Source organism: Suillus subaureus, assembly GCF_016647635.1.
Source record: "Suillus subaureus strain MN1 chromosome Unknown BJ212scaffold_322, whole genome shotgun sequence".
Classification (NCBI taxonomy): Eukaryota; Fungi; Basidiomycota; class Agaricomycetes; order Boletales; family Suillaceae; genus Suillus; species Suillus subaureus.
The window spans coordinates 1-20,026 of record NW_024538878.1 but is presented as its reverse complement, the minus strand read 5'-3'; the positions used below and the strand labels follow the sequence as shown (position 1 = coordinate 20,026).

Here is a 20,026-nt window from a genome sequence, read left to right as displayed (position 1 = left end):
CCACCTCCACCGTAAAGAAGAAGCCTGTTGCCGTAGGTCCCGGAAGTGCATCCAGCACAAACGAGGATTCGTGGACATCCGCTTCCCTAGGCTCTCTTAACGACCCGAAGCGCAAGTCTGTCGAGAACCTTATGGACCAGTTGACCAGGTCCCAGCAGTCCTATCCCTCTGCACAGGCTCCATCTCCTACCTATGACCCTTATAGCACCACAGACGAGTATTCCCAGGTGGAATCACAGCCGACCCCTCAGCAGCAGCCACTCCAACCTCGTACTATGCCCCCGCCCCCCTCCTTTCCTCCAAAGCCTGGCCGTGCGTCGCCCCCTAGGGGCTCTCCCCCGAAGCCTGCTGCACAGCAGCCACGTCCACAGCCACGCCCTGTCGAGTCACCTCTCGGTCAGGCTCCTATCCCGCCTGCAAGGCGAGACAAGGACGTCTCACCTGGCCCTCGCAACACCTGGAAGAATGAATCCAGAGGCAAAGGTCTTGGCAAAGGGAAGGCACAGACGAGTCCAAGGCAAGTTTTCTTTCCACGTTTTTTCCACGTGCCTTTACTGACTTGCGCTCGTTTCTTAGCTCGCAACCTCAAATTATCGTATTCGATGTATCGCAGCTGCTGGACGACGTGCAGGCTCCTAGAGACGCCGTGAAATCTACTGCAATTGCTTTGGTCAAGCAAGACTCTGTGTTCTTGCCTGGTACGACCATTGGTGCTACTCATTGGATTGCGTATGCCATGACCAAGGGCCGTGTCCGTGTCATCTCGCGATCGAGCGGTGATCGCACTCTACTTCAGCTGCCGACCGTCTTTGCACCTTCTACGTCAGTCATTGACATGGCTGTGTACGGCAACAGGCTGGCAGGTGTCACCTCCGATGGTGGATTTGTCGTGTGGGAACTACCTGAGGTCATCACCGATGATGTACCGTGAGTGTCTCATTGCTTGACATATTCGTGGTCTAATGATGTTTGCAGCGGACGACTATTGTTATGCATCGTCCCCAGCGCTGACGCGGACCCTCTTCACTCCGTGAAATGGCACCCCAAGCAACCCGACACTCTGGCAGTGGCTTCTGAGACTAAAATGTATTTACTTGATCTAGCGGACGCTGCGCGTACTTTTAGAAGAGCCTTTGCCACAAGTTGAATTGACCCGTATTTCTCAAGTATTTCTGTGCCATCGGTCAGTCCCGTCGCTTCATAATTTTTTTTTTGGTGTATTCTCATCCTTCGTAACAGCGCCTGGTCGCGTTTGATTTTGATGTTCCTCATTTTGCGCTGGCTACTATTTCCGAGGACTCCACTCTCACTCTGTGGAACGTCCATGACAAGCTGCCTTTCTGGACCCACCGCGTTCGTGGCGATGACGTCCCCTCATCTTTGACGTTCATCGACGATGGCATCGTTATCGGGAGGAGGAACGGCAACCGTGTTCCAGCTCCTCTCCGTCATCACGAAGAACGTCCTCTCCACATTCAAATTCGTCAACGGAAGCAAAGAAGACCCCGACATGTTTGGACACGTCAATTATGACTCCCGAATTCAGACGCTCTGGGTTGCCAACAACCGGCGCGACAGTCTCATCGCCCTACGTATCGGATTCGACGTTAGCGCTTCGTCTTCGGGCGAACTCGTCCGCGGCGGGTTCTTCGAGCAAGTCGTCGAGTTCTCCGGGCCGAAACCGACTATCCACTTTGTGATACTCTCAGCAGATGCAGACCCCACAGGTGACGAAGCGCACGCTGCATGCGTAGCTGCTAAGCTCCCACCCGGAGACCTCGCGCTCGTCGCGTTCTCCGTGCATTCTACCGGTGTCGATCAAGTCCTGATTAGGAAAGAGTGTACGATGCGGCTGTGTTGAACGCTCCTGGAAAGTTCCCGCCTTATATGCCTGCGGGCCTCCGTGGAAGCAAAAGGTGCGGGGCGTCAGATGCCTCCTGCGCCCGTGAGCATCGGTGGACCTGGGGCCTGGGCCTGCTCCCGTGCCAGCCACACAGCCCTCTGTGTCCGGTTCCGGAAGTATCATCCCACCTCGTACACTCCGAACGCCTCCCTCCGAAGAACTCGAGGGCGATATCGCACGTGATGAAGTCCGTGCGCAAGAAGGCAAAGGAAAGAACGTCCGAGGGAAGAACGTGGCGTTCAGGGATCGCGAAGCTGCGAATTCGAATTTGAAGGAAGCAGAGAAGTTGACGAGCTTCAAGGGCGATGTGGGAGCCAGTAGTGACACTGGGATTGCACTAATCGTTACCAAGGAGATCAAAAAGAGTGAGGAAAGCTTGCATACGCGTATTGGACGGTTGATTGGGAAGGAGATGGATAAGCAACGTAAGTGGCCGGTGTGCCTTTTGCGGTGTTTTGAATGTTGATCCTTGTTTCCCAGACCAACGGATGGAAGAAGCGCGCGTCCAAGAGCAGGCTGAGGATTTCAACCGACAAGAGAAAATTCTGAAGTTGATATCGACGGAGCTTACAAGGAATACAACGAGGGTTGTTGAGATGGCTGTCAAAGCTGAAGTCCAGAACTCAGTGCTGCCTGCGTTGGAGCATATCACGAGGGCGGAAGTCCGGGCTACTCTTAATGAGCATGTTGGGAGGGGGCTGACGGAGTTCATCCAGAATGTACGTTGTGCTCCTATCGGTTTTTTTGTTGGAGTGGTTCTGACTTGAATTTTTGTTGGGTGTGTGCAGAGCCTTCCGAATGAGATTGAGAAGCTGCTTCTGCGCCCTGATATTTCGAACCATTTCGCTAGCATCCTCTCGACGAATCTGAACCCTCTTATCGAGCGGTACATCAAGGATTCTGTCACGAAGAACATCATCCCCACGTACTCCCAGCAGACTTCGGCTATGCACCAGGATATCCTTCGGGAGATGAGGGCGGAAATCTTAAATGTGAAGAAGGATTCTATGTCATGGCAGACTGAAGCTGCCCGGAGCCAGGAGGTGAGCGTTCTTTTCTCTCAAAATTGAGATCGTTCTGATGAATTGGGTAGTCCTTGATCAGGGATCTCGAGCATTCCGTCAGGATGCTGTCCGATCAAGTCAAGTTCTTATCGCTGAACTCGGCTGCAAGCCATCGGATGGCAACTGGCGGTTCCCCCGTCCCTAGCGTCTCAAACATGAGTTCTATGAGCCAGGGCATCCACCGCTCCAGAACCTCCCTCCTGCAACGACTCAGGCCCCAGTATATGGCTCCCAATCCCTCGGTTCGTTCTCCCAACAACCACAACCGACGCAAATGCACACACACGCTACGTGGTACCCTTCGACGATCGCTGCGCCTCAAGCATCTCACCCCATCGCGCCTCCTCAACCCCCTCCCCACCACCGTTGTCCCAGCGGTCTCCTCCTGCTCAGCATGATGCATGGGAAGATACGTATATGGCGGTTCTAGGGACGCAGGACCCGAAGCAGCTGAGGGAGCTCCTTGCGAGGTCGAGTCCGGAGGTTGTGATGCCTATGGACCGGAAGGGGCCGTTGTCTATGGCTGTTATTTTGTCAATTTTGCACCGGGTGCGTCTTTCATGGAACTTGTTTGCTAATTGGTTTTGATTTTTTTTTACTAGCTTGCCACTATAATTGCGGAGACACCTCCTGTGGACGAAGCCTTCAAGTCGTCTTTGTGGTGGATGCAACGCACTGCTACTGTCTTGAATATCAACGTATGTCCTGTTCTCTTGTTCTGCTACCGAGGTACTGACTGTTTTTTTGGACTTTAGGAACCTCTGATCGCTCCATACGTCGCGCGAGTAGTCCCGAACGTGAAGGCTACGCTGAATACTACCAAGCAGCGATTGTCGATTCTCCCTGGTGGCCCTCAGACAATGGATGCGGCGCGAACTATTTCCGAGATTCTGGATATTCTGGGTAGGAAGAGCGTGTCTGCGCCGCAGGGGGGTCTTTGAGGTTTGATTTTTGTCTCTTAATGGTCGTCCTTTGTCTCTGAGAAGGCTGCCCTATTCGTATGCAAACAAAAACATGACAACATACAACGCGATGCACGATGCGCGATCACCACCATTCTTTTTACACCATTTCTTTTCCCTAGCGACGATGAATGTTACGAATGCCTCTAGGCTCATGAAATTTTTCTTACGCATGTTTTTGTTTTTGGTGCTGACTGCTTGCTGCTTCGCTGACTGTTGACTGCTCTCGATGATACGTACCTATCATACATACTTCGTGTTTCGTTTGTTGTAGTGCAGATTTGAATCACATGTCATGATAATTCTCTTTGGGGTTGCATTATAATTACCACCTTAAGCTTGGAATCAAACGTAACTTTCACCGGCACCCTTGAATCGAACCATAATTAATTCTTACCTTGGACTCGAACCTAATTTTCGACTTCGAATCGATGCGGCCACCCATTCGTTCCTTGCTCCGAGAAGCGCTCAGAGCTATAGTACACATGAAGGATGTGCTTATCGTGTGGCGCCGTGCATGCATGTTCGTCTAAGCTATGTATGGCCATCATTAATATAACGCGTCACATCGTGCGCCGCCGTATATGTTTATTCGTCTCAGTTATGGCCATAACCAAAAGTAAGTTAATAACCCGTCCCATGACCACGATGCATTCCCTCCTTAGCAGAAGGTAGGCCGTCGGAGTCTTCTACATGCAGCTCATTTACGTCTGAGTGTACGTACGGGTGCCGCTCTGCTACTGACTATGGCAGATAGCCGCAGGCTTGCGCTGAGACCCCGTCTTAGCAATGGTATCTGTAACTACCAGAATATACCTGATTGCCTTTCATACATCCCTCGCTGGGATGCTGTGGGGGTTGGATACCGGTACGCAGTCTCATTTCAGACCTGGGTCAACGGACACCTCTAATCGGTCACCATGATCATGATCTCTCCCAGGTTCTATTGGTCCTATCACCCAAATGGAACAGTTCTCTAGTTCTATCGGCCATCTCTCCTCAGGCATCCTTGGGATTTATGTCGCGTGTATTCTGCTCTCTGCTTCCTTGTCTTCGCTATGCAGCGGCTATATAGCCGACTTGCTATCTCGCAAATACGGGATCCTAACCGGAGGCATCATAGTCCTCCTAGGAACGATCATCTCTGCCTCTGCGAAAACTTTCCCTGTTCTCATATGCGCACGGCTGATAACGGGAATCGGACAGGGTCAGAGTATCTCCGTCGTTACCATTTATCTCTGTGAGATTTCTCCACAAGAGATTAGAGGAACGGTTGCGACGGTGCTACAGTTGCTTATCACGATTGGGATCGCCTCGGGGTATTTTGTTGCGTATGCGTCTTCAAGAATTGGGGGTGAGCTGGCTTGGAGGACACCGTTTATTTTGGAAGCGAGTATGGCTGCTATTTTGGTCTCTGGGATGGCATTTATGCCGTATTCTCCGCGGTGGCTCGTCCAGAGGGGGAGAATAGATGAAGCTCGTGCAGTTCTTCAGAAGCTCCGTGCTAGCAACGAGTTCGTGGAAGATGAGCTGCGTCTGATTAAAGGCAGTCTCGAGGAACAGAGCCGGGAAGATGCTTCTTATCGTGAAATATTCCAAAAGCGATACATCAGGCGGAGCATTCTCGGTGTGTTTCTGATGTCTTTTCAGATGTTGTGTGGGGTATGTGTTATCCTGTACGGCCGATGATACGTCTCAGTTGACACCTTTGTTTCTAGATCGATGCGGTCCTTTATTACGCTCCTATCCTGTTCACTCAAGCTGGTTTTACATCGAATCGAGCAGCTTTCCTTGCGTCTGGTGTTTCCGGAATAATCAATTTGATATGCACTATACCTGCTCAACTGTGGGTGGACAAGTGGGGACGAAGATTTCCTTTGATTGGTGGCGGTATTTCTATTGCCACTTGCTTCATGGTCATTGGCGCCTTGTATGCGATCTATGGCGGAAAAGCCGACGGAGTGGTGTACTTGAGCGGCAAAGGACCGCAATGGGCCGTCATCATATTCATATACATGTTTGTGGTATGTATCGCGCTGCGGCGCATGCCAACCTACCCATAATATACTAAATGAGCTGTACGTCAGGCGAGTTTCTCTTGGTCATGGGCTGTGGTGGGTTGATTCATCATTCACTATGCGCGAGTTGACTCCAAGTCGTCCAGGTTATTAAAATATACGCATGCGAAATAATACCCACGCGGCTTCGCGCAAAAGCATGTGCTGTCCAGCAGGTAGGTTACGTGCTTCCCTCGCTTTCTCCCATCTGATGTCTATTAGCTCAGTAATTGGCTGGTGAATTTCACTGTCGCGCTTACTGCGCCGCTTTTTCTACGGACTTCTCCCAGCGGTCCATATTTCTTCTTTGGATCAGCGACGCTGTTCACCACTGCTGTCTGCCATTTCTTGATGCCAGAGACTAAAGGGAAGAGCTTGGAAGAAATCGAGGGCTTGTTTGAGATGACACCTCGGGCGATGGATCACTCGGTAATAGCATAATTGTCTCTGGTTTGCGTTACGCATCCTTGCTATGTATTTCATATCTTTCTAGTAATTCCCAGTATGTGACATACATTTTCTATCAGTGACAGCGCAATCGTGCTGGAATGCCAGCGATTACAAAATTACACTTGAGTAAAACAGAGCCGCGATACGGAAGCTCAACGTGACCGCGTTGATGGTGTTTGTTTACGCGTTCAAATATTACTACAATTGACTAGTCTAGCTGACCATGCTACTACATAGACAGTTTACAGCAGCTTGCAGGTCCATCGGTACTCTCTTCCAAGCTCTTCCAAGCTGTGGTTGTCATCAGCTAATTTTCGGGGTGTGTTTATATCCATATATCTACATCCCATAATACACATTCTGGATTGTATATCCTCTGGGCAAGACGCCCGAGTTTGCCGGATCATGTCATCATGATGCCTACCCAGAGTCTTGCTGCAACGTTGTCATCCTCTTTCATTTAGCCAAACCGATTACCAGTTACTATGGTCAAGTGACAGTGCGCTGTCAATATGAATTAATGACCTTTCGTCGCTAAAAGCAATATTGTAAAGTCATATTCCAACGTAATGGGCCCGCCCTAGAGGACTCTTCGGTTCTCTGATGAGCCTGGTATGGTTTCCAACTGGAGTATAGTTCTTCTCACCTACGTGTCGCCAAGTAGATATACAAGCCTTGCTATTGCGTTTACCTCCTCCCTAACGATGCCCGCTCTCAGCGATACAGAAATGGGTGGCACCATCGACGCAATTAACGACTTCCCCATTGACGTACCCTATCATGACCGTGATGACCTTGAAAAGAAATTGGTGAGGAAGCTTGATTTACGTATGTCCGTGATAATGGTTTTGTATACTCTGAACATGGTGAGCCTGAGTTTTTTTTGTAAACTCTACTCTGATACATGCTGTGCATTTTAGATCGACAGATCAAACGTTGGGTGTGTTAGATATCGTCGTACTCGCGTTAGTCTCATGACTTCCACAGCAATGCTCGGCTACAAGGATTTGAGAAAGACCTGCACCTAGAGGGGCAGCAATACGCCACGGTCTTGTCCATCCTATATATTGGATTCATCATCATAGAAGTGCCAGGGTGAGTTTTGTCCCTCATCAAGAGACAGGTGAACGTGAATCTTCTTTAGGAACATGTTTCTGCACTGGCTGGAGAGACCTTCTATCTTTATTCCGTCTTGTATGATAGTATGGGGTGGAATATCAGTATTGATTGGTTTGTCGACACCGGTCGTTCATGAATATCGCTGCTAATTGTGTCTAGGGTTCACAACGAAGTACACATTCTAGTTCTGCACCATTCTAATCTCTGATGGCTAGATCCAAGTTATACCGAAGTTTTAGTTGCCCGTCTCTTTCTTGGCTTTGCCGAAGGGCCCTTCCTCCCTGGTGCCCTATTTCTTATATCTGGATGGTACAAGCGGGACGAGCTCGCCACGAGAACAGCTCTCATTTCCTCTGGAATTTTATTCAGCGCTGCGTTCGGATCCCTTTTTGCATCTGGTATACTTGGCAGTATGCAAGGCAAACTTGGTCAAGCTGCATGGAGGCAAGCAAGATAGTCTCTGTCACTCCTTGGAGCTGAATGATCTATAGATGGCTATTTTATATTGAAGGGGGCATCACCATCTTAGTCGCGATTTGCGCGATATTCATACTCCCTGATTTCCCGCACAATACCAGGTGGCTCACTCCAGAGGAAAGAGCTCTTGCCATCTCTCGCCTTGAAGAAGATGGCTTTGGTAAGTTTGGGAAACAAACGACCGTGCAAGGACTGTGGGATGCCGTGTCTGACTGGAAGGTGTGGTGGTTTTCGGTTGCGTTCATGTTCCAGTACATAGCGCAGTGTTTCTTCGCTTACTTCCCAACGCTATGCGCAACACTGGGATATGACACGACTACAACATTGCTACTCTGCGCTCCTCCGTGGGCGTTCGCGGCTATAGCGGCATTTGCTCTTACATGGTAAGTGAACCATTTTTATTGGAAAATCGCATTTCACGGAGATCAGGTACTCTGACAAGAAGCAGAAACGTTACAAATATTATGTTGCCTCCAATGCACTCGGTGCCTTTGCATACATCATATCGATGTTTACAATGAACAAAGCTGCGCGCTATATTTCGATGTAATTAGGGCCACCGCTCATAAGGCATCACTTGTACTCAGAGACACACAGGTTCCTGATGGCTCAACTCATCGCTGGATATCTGGTGCTATGGGGGTGGGCCAACAACACTTTCGCCAGAGAACCTGCGAAGCGAGCTGTTGCTATTGCTTTGATGAACGGAATGGGGCAGATAGGCAATATTGCTGGATCGTCAGTGTCATTGTCATTGATTTCTCGCTCTTGCTGATTATCCACAACCGCACCTCTCTCATAGGTACGCATGGCCGCTGAACTGGGGCCCAACATATCGTTATTCCTATGTCGTCAGCATCGCAGCAATGGGGGTTTCCACAGCCATGTTTGGTGGGATGTATTTATATCTGAAGCATCTGAATGAGCAGATTGAGATAAACGAGCGGAATGAGAAGGATATTAGAGAGCTTCAGGTCCCGATTGGTTTTAGATATTTGGTGTAGTAGATTGTTTCTGGCATCGCTGTTCGACCGAGTTTTTTGATCTCTGTCCGTTGAAGCGCGCGGGGCTCTATGTTAGCCATTACTTTGAAATGCAAAAGCAGATATGGCCATGCTCATGGTGTGCCTTCCTGGTTGTTTTCACTTCCCTAGATGATCCTTTGTCAGGGGACATAAAAGGGGCTGAACGATTCCCATGACAAGTACCGCAATAAGGACACTGTGGATAGTGGTTCTAATGAAAATCACTGGAAAATGCTCTGATGCTGAATATTTCAGAGTAACATCCACTGAAATTGCATGCAGTTAATTTCATTGGAGCGCTGATTCTGAATTTCAGTGTAAAAATCTACTGAATCAGAATTCAGCACCAATGAGTATGTATTTAAATAAGTACACTCCAATTCTACTAAGTAGCATGTAGTTCAGGAGATCGATCCACTGTGTAGCTGTTATCGGACATCAATGCCTCAGCCACCCAGCTGCAAGCCTCTTGTATATATTGGTGTAATTGTCTCTACATACCAAAGGACTTGTGGCTTAGTGGTAAGAATACGGTACAATTGCATGAGGTCTTTTGTTCAATCCCTGCCAATTGCAAATTATCCTGTGTCACAGGTGGGTTGTACTAAGCCGTCTTACTAAGGTGTCTATGTAGTCTGGTTCAATAGTTTTGCCCCACTGTCATTCTAGCATGAATTCAGTGCATCATTTCAGAGTAAAATTTCAGAGTAAAAAATGGCAATTTCAGCACCCTGATTTCAGCACCTAATGCTCTGAGTTTCAGACCATTATCATATGATTTCATCCACTGAATTTCACTGGAACTACTATCCACAGTGAGGACCGGCAACCATGCACCTCGTCCGCAGGCACCTGACCATCACCGCTTATGCTACTACTTAGTAATATCAGTAGATGTGCTACAACATTACTAATTAGAGGGAAAAGTCTACCACACAAGACTTCAGTGATTTCTTCAGCGATTAGCAGTGACTTGTAAGGTATTTTCTTACTGGCTATTACCCAGCTGTACCCAGTGTATAGCTGGGTGGCATAAGCTGGTAATTCCCATTGATTCTCCGCACTGTCTCCCATGACCTACCAACATGCAAGCTTGTCATCTACGACAATGAGCTTGCTTATACAGCTCAAATTCAATCCTTTTTCAAGTGCTTTTTTGCCTCTTTGAATGGGGACATGTATTTTATTTCTCTACCAGCAATATTTATGGGTTTAATGGCCCTATCTAGTGCATACAGGTATGTTCATGCTCTGGGGCTAGCTTACTAAGCTTTCTAATCCTCTCCATCCCACCATCAACAATGGGGAAGCAGCCCACTCTCTGTTTGACATTGCACCATGTGATGATGACGGTCCTACGTAGCTCTGGTCCACATACTTTGTCAGCTGGACTCTCTCATATACACCAGGATTGCCTTGAGGCTGAACACTTGAGAGAACAACAAGCTCATGGTAAGCCCTATGTTACTATGTCCTTGTCCTTGCATTTACTTTCTTTCCCTCATCTGTCCCTCTGGATTGACGCCTTTTGCTTGCCACTGAGGCTGCTATCGAGATCAGAACCATATTTGACACTGATGACTTCCATAATCCCTCACTTGACAATCTCAATTCAATGGCGCACCATTCCAAAGACTATGACAGTGATGTCAGTACTGAGAGCAATAGAAGTGGGGGTAGACCACTCCATTCAACTGAAGAGAAGCTCTTCTCTTCATATGGACTCCTGTGGTTGAACACCAGGCAAGTAATTTTTTAAAGTTGATTTCAGATTATGACCTTTGCCTTCTTACAGCTGTAATTGACACTGCAACAACCAGCGCACATGGGAGGAATGCAATTCGAATATGCATGCAGCCTGGAGTGCTCAGATGCGAGTGCTTGCTGATGCCTATCTTCATTGGAAACATGGCCCTTGTGATGACACAGGTGCAGAGAGTCATCAACCAGTGCACTACTTCCATGTCAGCAAGATTGATGTGTTCAGTACATACTCCAAGTTATTTTCATTATGATCAATAGGTCTTACATTACATAGATTATCATCCAGTGTGCGAGATTGCACAAAATCATGATGAAGCTGCAAACATAGTGCTATTGTGAGTCAGTCTGCTCGGTTGCTCTCTCACAACTCCAACAGTCACAATCACTCTACCATGTCTTGAACTTTACCATCAGCTTTGATGATGACAGTTGTCATTCAGTGTCCAGGCCTTCACCAAAGTGTTATGTGCACTACACAACACATGTCACACCATTTGCAAAGTATATCAGCTCACTGTTTAGTTTAGGTCACATATATCAAAATATTTCATGAACAATTTGTGATCGCTTTTGATGTCTACCTTGCTATCATTCATGAGATTCTGTCATATCCCACAATCCGGACTCACATTCCATAGTATTCCCACGCCTTCCGAGCCTATGTCCGGACCCCATATCTGACTCATTCCCAGATCCCCTTCTGCTGTGTACTCCATGCCTCAGCAGGATCAACTATGCTCTGGATTTACCCCTGAGCTCTAGACCATTGGATCCTCACTGCTAGCCTGATCTGAACAACCCCATCCTGTCCACCCTATGCGCACTCCATCCAGCAAGACATCTGAACTTCACCTCGTCTTGGATTCTGGACTATATCCACCTTCTCATATTCCGGTCCTGTATCCACCTTGTCTTCCAGATCCCCAGATCTCCGGACCTATTCCCACCCTCTGTCCGATATCCTGCACCTATCCCCATTTAGGCATTCTCTGCCTTCCGGCTTTTGGTTACCTCTTGTTCTGTCTTGCTTATTGATCCTTGTATGAGTCCTCATCTCTGAGTTCATTTACTTATGTTCTGACTTACTTACTAATGTGTTTCCACATGCTCATACATAGCCTTGCTCCTTTGCTTACTGATCCCCTCAGATATTGTTCAGTATATAACCCCTATAGATACTCCTGTAGTTCCTTAGTTTGAATATCAACTTAGACTTGCCCAATCCTCTCTCAGACTTTGGTCCACCTAAGTCTGTCCTACCCATCAGGCCTAGGGATTGATTCCCTAGGCCAGAGCTCTGCCTTTCTGGCACTTACCCTCTTTCCAGACTTAGGTCCAATCCCTGTCTCTCCAACTCTACCTTAGGGTAGTCTACCTCTGTTTGTTTCTACATTGGACTTTGTCCGATGTAGCCCCTATTCCTTCCGGACCTCCGGACCTCCTGTCCTTTGGACGTTCTGCCCTCTGTACCTTTGGACATTCTGCCCTCCATACCTTTGGACGTTCCGTCCTCCTAACCCTCAGATGTCCTGTCCTCCTGTCCTCCATCATCCTGCCCTCCTGTCCTCCTGTCCTCCTGTCCTCTGGACCTTTGGACCTCCTATCCTTCCATCCTGTTTCCTGTAGAAGTATTACCTTGTAGTGGGAACTCTCCCAAATGCTTCCTGCATTCCTCCAGAACTCTCCCACGCTCCTCCAGACATTTCCCGCGCTCCTCCGGAAGTCCTCTAGTGCTCTCCAGCAGAGTAGCCAGCCTCTGGAAGTCCTCCAGACTTCATCGGACCATCATCGGACCTCATATGAAATGAAGGGCACATACTCAGGTAAGGGGCACAGCATATGAGCTGAGGCCAAGCCCCTCTGAGTCAGTCTCTCTCTCCTTTGAGCAACATGGTTCTTAACACATTCAAACCTCCTTCTCTGCCAATTTTCGAGATCACCTGTCCCCCCTCAAATATTTAAGTTGGAGGCTTTCAAACCTCCTTCTCTGCCAATTTTTGAGACAATGGCATGCACTGGGAAGACACATGTTGTTAAGAGGGTCCATCCACAGCTCACTACCTCTCAGAAGGTTACTTGTCGTGAAAAGTTTGTATCCATTACTAATGACATCAATGATACACAAGCATCCTACATGGACAAAGTCCAAGGACTTGCAAAGAAACATGGGCAGTACATTTATCATAAAACTATTGTGATATTAGTACTAATTCATTACCAGGTCTGAGCACTGGACATGGCATCAGTTATACCTTGGCAGGAAAATTGTCTGTTGTCAGCATGCTCCAAATGCATGGAACAGGTTTGTTTGTCAGCACTTGAATGACATAAATGAAGGTGTGTTGATTCAGTATGTTCCTTGTTAGTAGAATTAACACAAGTTCTTAGGTCTTTCATGTGGTGACTGCTGGAAGTTGACAGAGTTTGTTGAAGATCACAAGGAGAATCTCAAGCATGATTATTCAAAGCTCACTGCTGCTCAGAAAAATGCGTTTGTTAACCAGGTTATGAAGAAGAGCATTAAAAACCAAAAAATTGTCTGTGACAACCCAAAGGCCATGCAGTGCAATATGCTCACATCCTTTGCTGCAATGGATCAGGAGGTTTGATTTAGTTTGAGTTGCTACACTCATTTGCTAATGTCAGTACTTAGTGGACGGCATTATGTTTGTGACTTGGAATTGAAGGGTTTTACATAGCTGTCCAAGGAGGCATCGAGGATCTTAGTGGACCTAAGCTTTTCTTTTCTGAGAAAGCAGAGAAGTTTGCACGTGCTGTTCTTGACTTGGAGCCACAGCACTTGGCTTTAAAACTTGAAGCTTTTGTTGTGTTGGGGCTTGGTAAGTTTTTATTTCGATTCATTTGAGCCCTCTTTCCAATATTATATTTGATAGATACCAATGTTTCAACCACTCAGCCTCATTCTCTCAACAAGATGATTAGCAAATGCAGGACACATCTTCAAGATGAATTAGGTAGGCTACATTTATTTATTCTCTTATCTGTCTATCAACTAATAACTGTTATACTATCAGACTATATCTTGCAAGAGAACAAGATTACCAACTGCAAGATCACAATGAACTACACTAACTACAAGTGTTCCATTGTTGATCGCTATGGTGTTACATTACAGGGTTGGCCCTCAGCCCTTTTGCCTGTCTGAAATCCCTCACACATAGGTGGATGAGAGCAGGTACGAGCACTGCTCGACGTGCTTGACAATAAGACTTGTACTTGGACAACTCTCACAAAGGACAAGCTTCAGCAAAGGATGACCAGTAATCAAGCGCATCATGCAAATGGTGAGGTGGTGTACAAGCCAAGGAAAAAGCGCACCACTAAGACTGCTGAAAAGAGTACAGTCATCATCAGTAGTGATACAGATGGGTCATCGAGTTCATCCTCTGACTCAGAGGATGAGTAGTAGCCCTTAGTTTCCTTCCAAAAATTTCAACCAATGGGACAAACATGTCCTGTATCTTCATTGTTAAAAGCAATATAAATTTTTACATTACAACATGAAACTATCAATAGTGGTCTCAGTGGCAAGCAAATATGAAGGATTATGGAAGTCTTCAGCATCAAATATGGTTCTGGTGTCATATCCGCATATCCAGATCTCAGATCCGAACCTTATCTCATCTCAGATCTGATCCACATCTTATCTCCAATCCTATCCACCTCTTATCTCCCTCCAACATCTTGTCATCCAATCTGCCCACTTGTCTGGTCCAGTCCACAATTCATCCGAATCCACAACCAGCAGTTGTCTCCTTTCAGTAATCCCCTAACTCTGATATTTCGGTTATCTGTATATCTGTCCTGCTCCCTGATCCATTACCTATGCTTCATCTCCATTTCATTATTTGTGATCTGTTTCTACTTACCAATAGACCATCCATATGCTTCATACATAGCCTCAGACTCTGCTGATTGATCATTCTGTTAGATACCTATAGTATATAACCTCCTGTAACTCTCTGTAGTACCTCAGTTCAAATATCATCTTAGTTCTACTCATTCCTGTCCTCTGGACTTGAGTATCTCTACTCTCATCACCCTCCAAGACTTAGGATTGATTCCTATAGTCTATCCACATCCGCCTCTGTCTCCAACAGTCCATTACCATGAGCTTCTAGTCTGGACTTGTCCAGATTAGCCCTACGATACTTATCCCTCATCCAGAAGTCATCTGGATCTGCTATGCTACTCATCTGACCTTCCAGATGCATTAGTCTTGCCTTCCTGAAATAAGGGGCAATACTTGGGTAAGGGGCACAGCGCACAAGCTGAGGCCGAAGCCCTTCGGATCCAGTTATCCCTTGAGTACGACCTTAACATCCGGTCTTGATAGTGGCCTCAGTGGAAAGCAAAAGGCATTTATCTAGAGGGACAGATGAGGGAAAGAAAGTAAATGCAAGGACAAGGACATAGTAACATAGGGCTTACCACAAGCTTGTTGTTCTCTCAAGCATTTGGCCTCAAGGCGATCCCAGCATATATGAGAGTCCAGCTGACAAAGTATGTGGACCAGAGCTATGTAGGACAGTGAAGGGACAGACAAGGGAAAGAAAGTAAATGCAAGGACAAGGACATAGTAACATAGGGCTTACCATGAGCTTGTTGTTCTCTCAAGTGTTCAGCCTCAAGGCAATCCTGGTGTATATGAGAGAGTCCAGCTGACAAAGTATGTGGACCAGAGCTACGTAGGACCGTCATCATCACATGGTGCAATGTCAAACAGAGAGTGGGCTGCTTCCCCATTGTTGATGGTGGGATGGAGAGGATTAGAAAGCTTAGTAAGCTAGCCCCAGAGCATGAACATACCTGTATGCACTAGATAGGGCCATTAAACCCATAAATATTGCTGGTAGAGAAATAAAATACATGTCCCCATTCAAAGAAGCAAAAAAGTACTTGAAAAAGGATTGAATTTGAGCTGTATAAGCAAGCTCATCGTCATAGACAACGAGCTCGCATGTTGGTAGGTCATGGGAGACAGTGTGGAGAATCAACAGGAATTACTGGCTTATGCCACCCAGCTATACACCAGGTACAGCTGGGTAATAGCTGGTAAGAAAATACCTTACAAGTCACTGCTAATCGCTGAAGAAATCGCTGAAGTCTTGTGTGGTAGACTTTTCCCTCTAATTAGTAATGTTGTAGCACATCTACTGATATTACTAAGTAGTAGCATAAGCGGTGACGGTCAGGTGCTGCAGGAGTAACAATACACGGAAAGTTCTAATATGCATTTCCCCTGACCAATATGTTAAATATTACCGACTTGGAGGAGCTTCAAGCAATTGGAGGTGTTCAACCCTGGGCAAACCCTGGTCCATGTTTGGTCAATGTCAATTAATTCTGGTTGCATCATTGACAGAGTGGCAGGTTGCAAGGACGCCATCTGTTTCGCTGGGCACAAGGGCTTGCCTTGGGGGATCCCTTTTCTAAGCTTACTGCGGCATGTTCACAAGCATGAGCATAAGGACTCCGTGAGAAAGGCCCAACTTGAAGGTGGCAACATGACATGAATAAGAATATATTATATCTCTAGAATAGAAGTCTCAGACGATAAGGAGAGCTGCGTCGAGGGAAATCCAGTAAGTCACATCAGCAGGAGCATGTAGCGACTGCCAGTCGAAACGTGTCGAAACCACACATGTAATGGCAGGATAAGTTACCCACCTATCTTCGAGCTCAGTATATTTAACACCACCGACCATAGTTGGCATACACTGAAACTAAATGTGAAGTAGAAACTCGGAATTCCAATGGCAAAAGTCCCGTTGCGAGTCCACTAGTCTGCAATGCTTATCTACACCAGACCAAATCATCATACCACTTTGCTTGTAGAATCCACTCCACTATCGGCAGGCCTGCGAGCTAATTGAGACAGGTTCAAACAAAAGTATTATTTACTTACGGTTTGCCCACAAAATTGAAAACGTAGAGCGTAAGGATTCCGTTAATAAGGAAGGCCGAACAACCCAGGGCGGTTATGACTTGGACAGGGACATTTCCAGAGCAGAAGCAGGCGATGAAGAGAGCTGCACCAAAGAAAATATCATACATCATCAACAGGAGCACTTCTGCTAAACTCACTCACTTACACGCAAACAAAAAGCAGACGGCGACTGCCAGACAAATCGAGGGGTATGCCAACCACAACAGCAAGCAGATAATTTGGTGTCGTGGCATGACCTGCAGCATGCGTCAAACCGTGCAACACCCCAAACAAGCAGAACTCACTTTGAGATATTTCATGTCTTTGTGAGTGGTGCTAGTTTCGTAGATGACCACGACCGCAGCTCCTGATATTACACTGAGCAATGCAGCACTAAATGCAATGATGGCGAAGACATAGGAGGCTGGAGTGTCAAAAGCCATCAAGCTGGTTACAGGAGGGCTCGACACCAGGAGCAAAGCGGCAGTTGCGAGTACCAGCCCGGCCTAAATTCAATTGTTTAATGTTGGTCATAAAGATCAGATCGTATCAAACACACAGTGATGTTTGAGTTCTGGAAACGACTGATCATCACTGAGATATGCTCCTTCCACTCTTCATTTCCTGTGTTTTCCCAGTGATCAAGAGACGTCCGAGAGACTGCAACAACACACAAGACTTCGAACGCTGACTTCAGAATAGGATGAGTGGGAGTCCAGAATTTTCTCGGGACTTGAGGGCCCGAGTTAATAGAAGTATTGCTAGACATCCGAGTCGATGGTGGAACTCGTAACGTGAGTGTTGTGGGGTTGAGTTGTTACTGAATGGAACTGACATACAGGGCGAGTCTTATACTTGCGCGTGTTCGTGGTTCCAGATTCGGTAGCAATGCAGCAGGAATGCATCGGGAGACCAATCTGCAAGATCAGCGACCATGCTGGGTACACGGCAGTTTACATGAGCGCTTGGGCGTGCATAAAATCGAATACTAGTCACATTAATGTTCCAAAATCATTTCAGCGGGAATTTCTCGCAGTTGCATTACTTTACATGTGGACCCTGAGCATCTATTCTCCATGGCGCTTTACTGCATGAAGAGTCCGCATGGGCATTCACGAGGTGGTGAGATGTTTCCGTGTATTAAGTGTGATAAGGAGACATGACAGGTTCTTAGCGAAAGTTCCGCTGACCGATATGTACAACCCGAAGCGTCCAAACCCTGAGTGGTCTATCATGATAGCAATCATGATACCCAGTCATCAGCAGCACTGTCAAAGCCGAAGGCATGCAACACCTATACTAGCATGACGTCTATCAGCAATCTGTGCGGGGGAGGTTTTTTGTATCATCGACTGGCCTGCAAGGCATATTTAGACGGATCCAACAAGAGTGTCACTGGCTTACTTTGTGCCCACGACGTAGTATACGTAGATCGTAAGGACTCCGTTTGAAAGGAAGGCCACACAACCCATGATAGTTATGATGTTGACAACAATATTGTCAGACCAGAAGCAGGCAATAAAGATAGCTGCACCAAAGGAAACACCATACTCATAAGTAGATCTAATCACTGGCACATCTAGTGCATCACTTACACAGAAACAAACAGAAAGTAGCGACTGACAGACAGATTGAGGGGTATGCCAACCATAGCAGCAGCGCGATGATTTGGTGTCGTGGCATGTGCTGTGCCGTGTGTCAAATCATGAGCCAGCCCAGACAAACGGACTCACTTTGAGGGACTCCATGTCTTTATTACTGGTACTAGTCTCATAGATAACAAGCACAGCGGCTCCGGATATCACGCTGAGCAATGCAGCACTAAATGAAATCATGGCGAAGAGGTACGAGATTGAAGAGTTATAAGCCATCAAATGCTCGATAGGAGGCACAGACGACAGGAATAGAGTAGTAGTTGCGAGTACGAGCCCGGCCTAAAGCCCAGTCGTTGAGCGCTAGCCATAAAGATCAGATCAGATCAAACATACGGTGATGTTTGAGTTCTGGAAGCGATTGACCATCACTGAGACATGCTCCTTCCATTCTTTGTTCTTTGTATCGTTCCAATGGTCGAGAGACTTCTGGGAGACTGCAATAATGCACAAGATTTTGAACGCCAACCTCAAGATAGGATGATTGGGAGCTCGACAGTTTTCGGGGACTTCAGGGGTGGGGTTTACAGACATGATGAGGCGATTAATTTCTGGGCGCTCGAAGCGGGGCTGAGCTGCTTTTAAAAACTGGCACTGAGAAGGTGATACCTAAGAAGGCTATATATTACGCATCATGCACGATGCACCACTCCACAGGATGAAATTCAATCGTTAGAGAAGCAAAACTTTTTGCGAGAATGGTATCATGAGATAACACTGAATCGAAATATCACACTGCGTGCAAAAACACCCACATAACTCGTGTTCGTGATAAGTTCCAAGAGATCGTGGGAATGGAATATTGCATATTATGAGGTAAGTAGGCCTGGGAGGGTCCTAGCTGTGTTTTTCTGGATACTCGTGAATCAAATTCTGATGAAGGTTCAGGGGTTGCCCTCAAACCTACGGTCTTCTTGAGCGCTTATTTTTACGGATCTGAGTCCATAAGGAATATATTACTGGCTTTTGAATCCCTTCCTACGAGAAGCGCTCGCTTGAGTGTTATGGAAGGCCGCATCATGCGTGAGTCGTGCGTGAACCGTGCTACGATGCAGACTGAGTCAAAGTCCTAGGAGATTTTACTTACCAACGAGCGCTTCATTATCTTCTTCCTATTGGTCTAAGCACCTCGGGCGGCTGCATTACCATGTGCTGATGTGGCGGCTAACTGCGCACTCCATATGTAGCGCGTAGATAGGAGTCGTCGAAGACCCGTCAGATCAAATACATAACCGAAGGTTGAAGGGCGTAGAGGTTTCGGGGAGTGCCCCGAGCGCCTGCAACACATGAAAATAGTTAGGTTTTTTCATAATTAATAATGTGGAACTGATCTCAATATAGTAAAAAATTAAGGTATCCCCCGTTTTCCATCAAGAAAGGGATGTCTACGTAGCGCTCCGTCGGTGGAGCAGAAACAAAAACTGAGTACATGAGGTTCATTAGAAGTTCAACCTGAGGCGGTACCGGTAGTAGTTTACGATGCGGCGCAAAGCGGCTATATCCATATCATATCCTATTATATCGGCCCCTATGGGTGCATTAATCACTGGCAGTGTGGGGCCTTCTTCCAGTTATCCTTGGACAATCGAATTGAGCGCCCAAC

At 47.0% G+C, this 20,026-nt stretch overlaps 1 protein-coding gene across 1 annotated transcript; it reads left to right on the top strand.

Moving 5' to 3' along the window:
* Positions 1–12,826: 12,826 nt before the first annotated feature.
* Positions 12,827–13,987, top strand: BJ212DRAFT_1306588 (uncharacterized protein; the record flags this gene model as incomplete). Its single annotated transcript, XM_041333823.1, has 7 exons — positions 12,827–12,993; positions 13,043–13,158; positions 13,210–13,424; positions 13,475–13,487; positions 13,521–13,661; positions 13,716–13,796; positions 13,857–13,987. 7 exons carry the CDS (start codon positions 12,827–12,829, stop codon positions 13,985–13,987), a joined length of 864 nt encoding a protein of 287 aa, XP_041185226.1.
* Between the last annotated feature and the right edge of the window lie 6,039 nt (positions 13,988–20,026).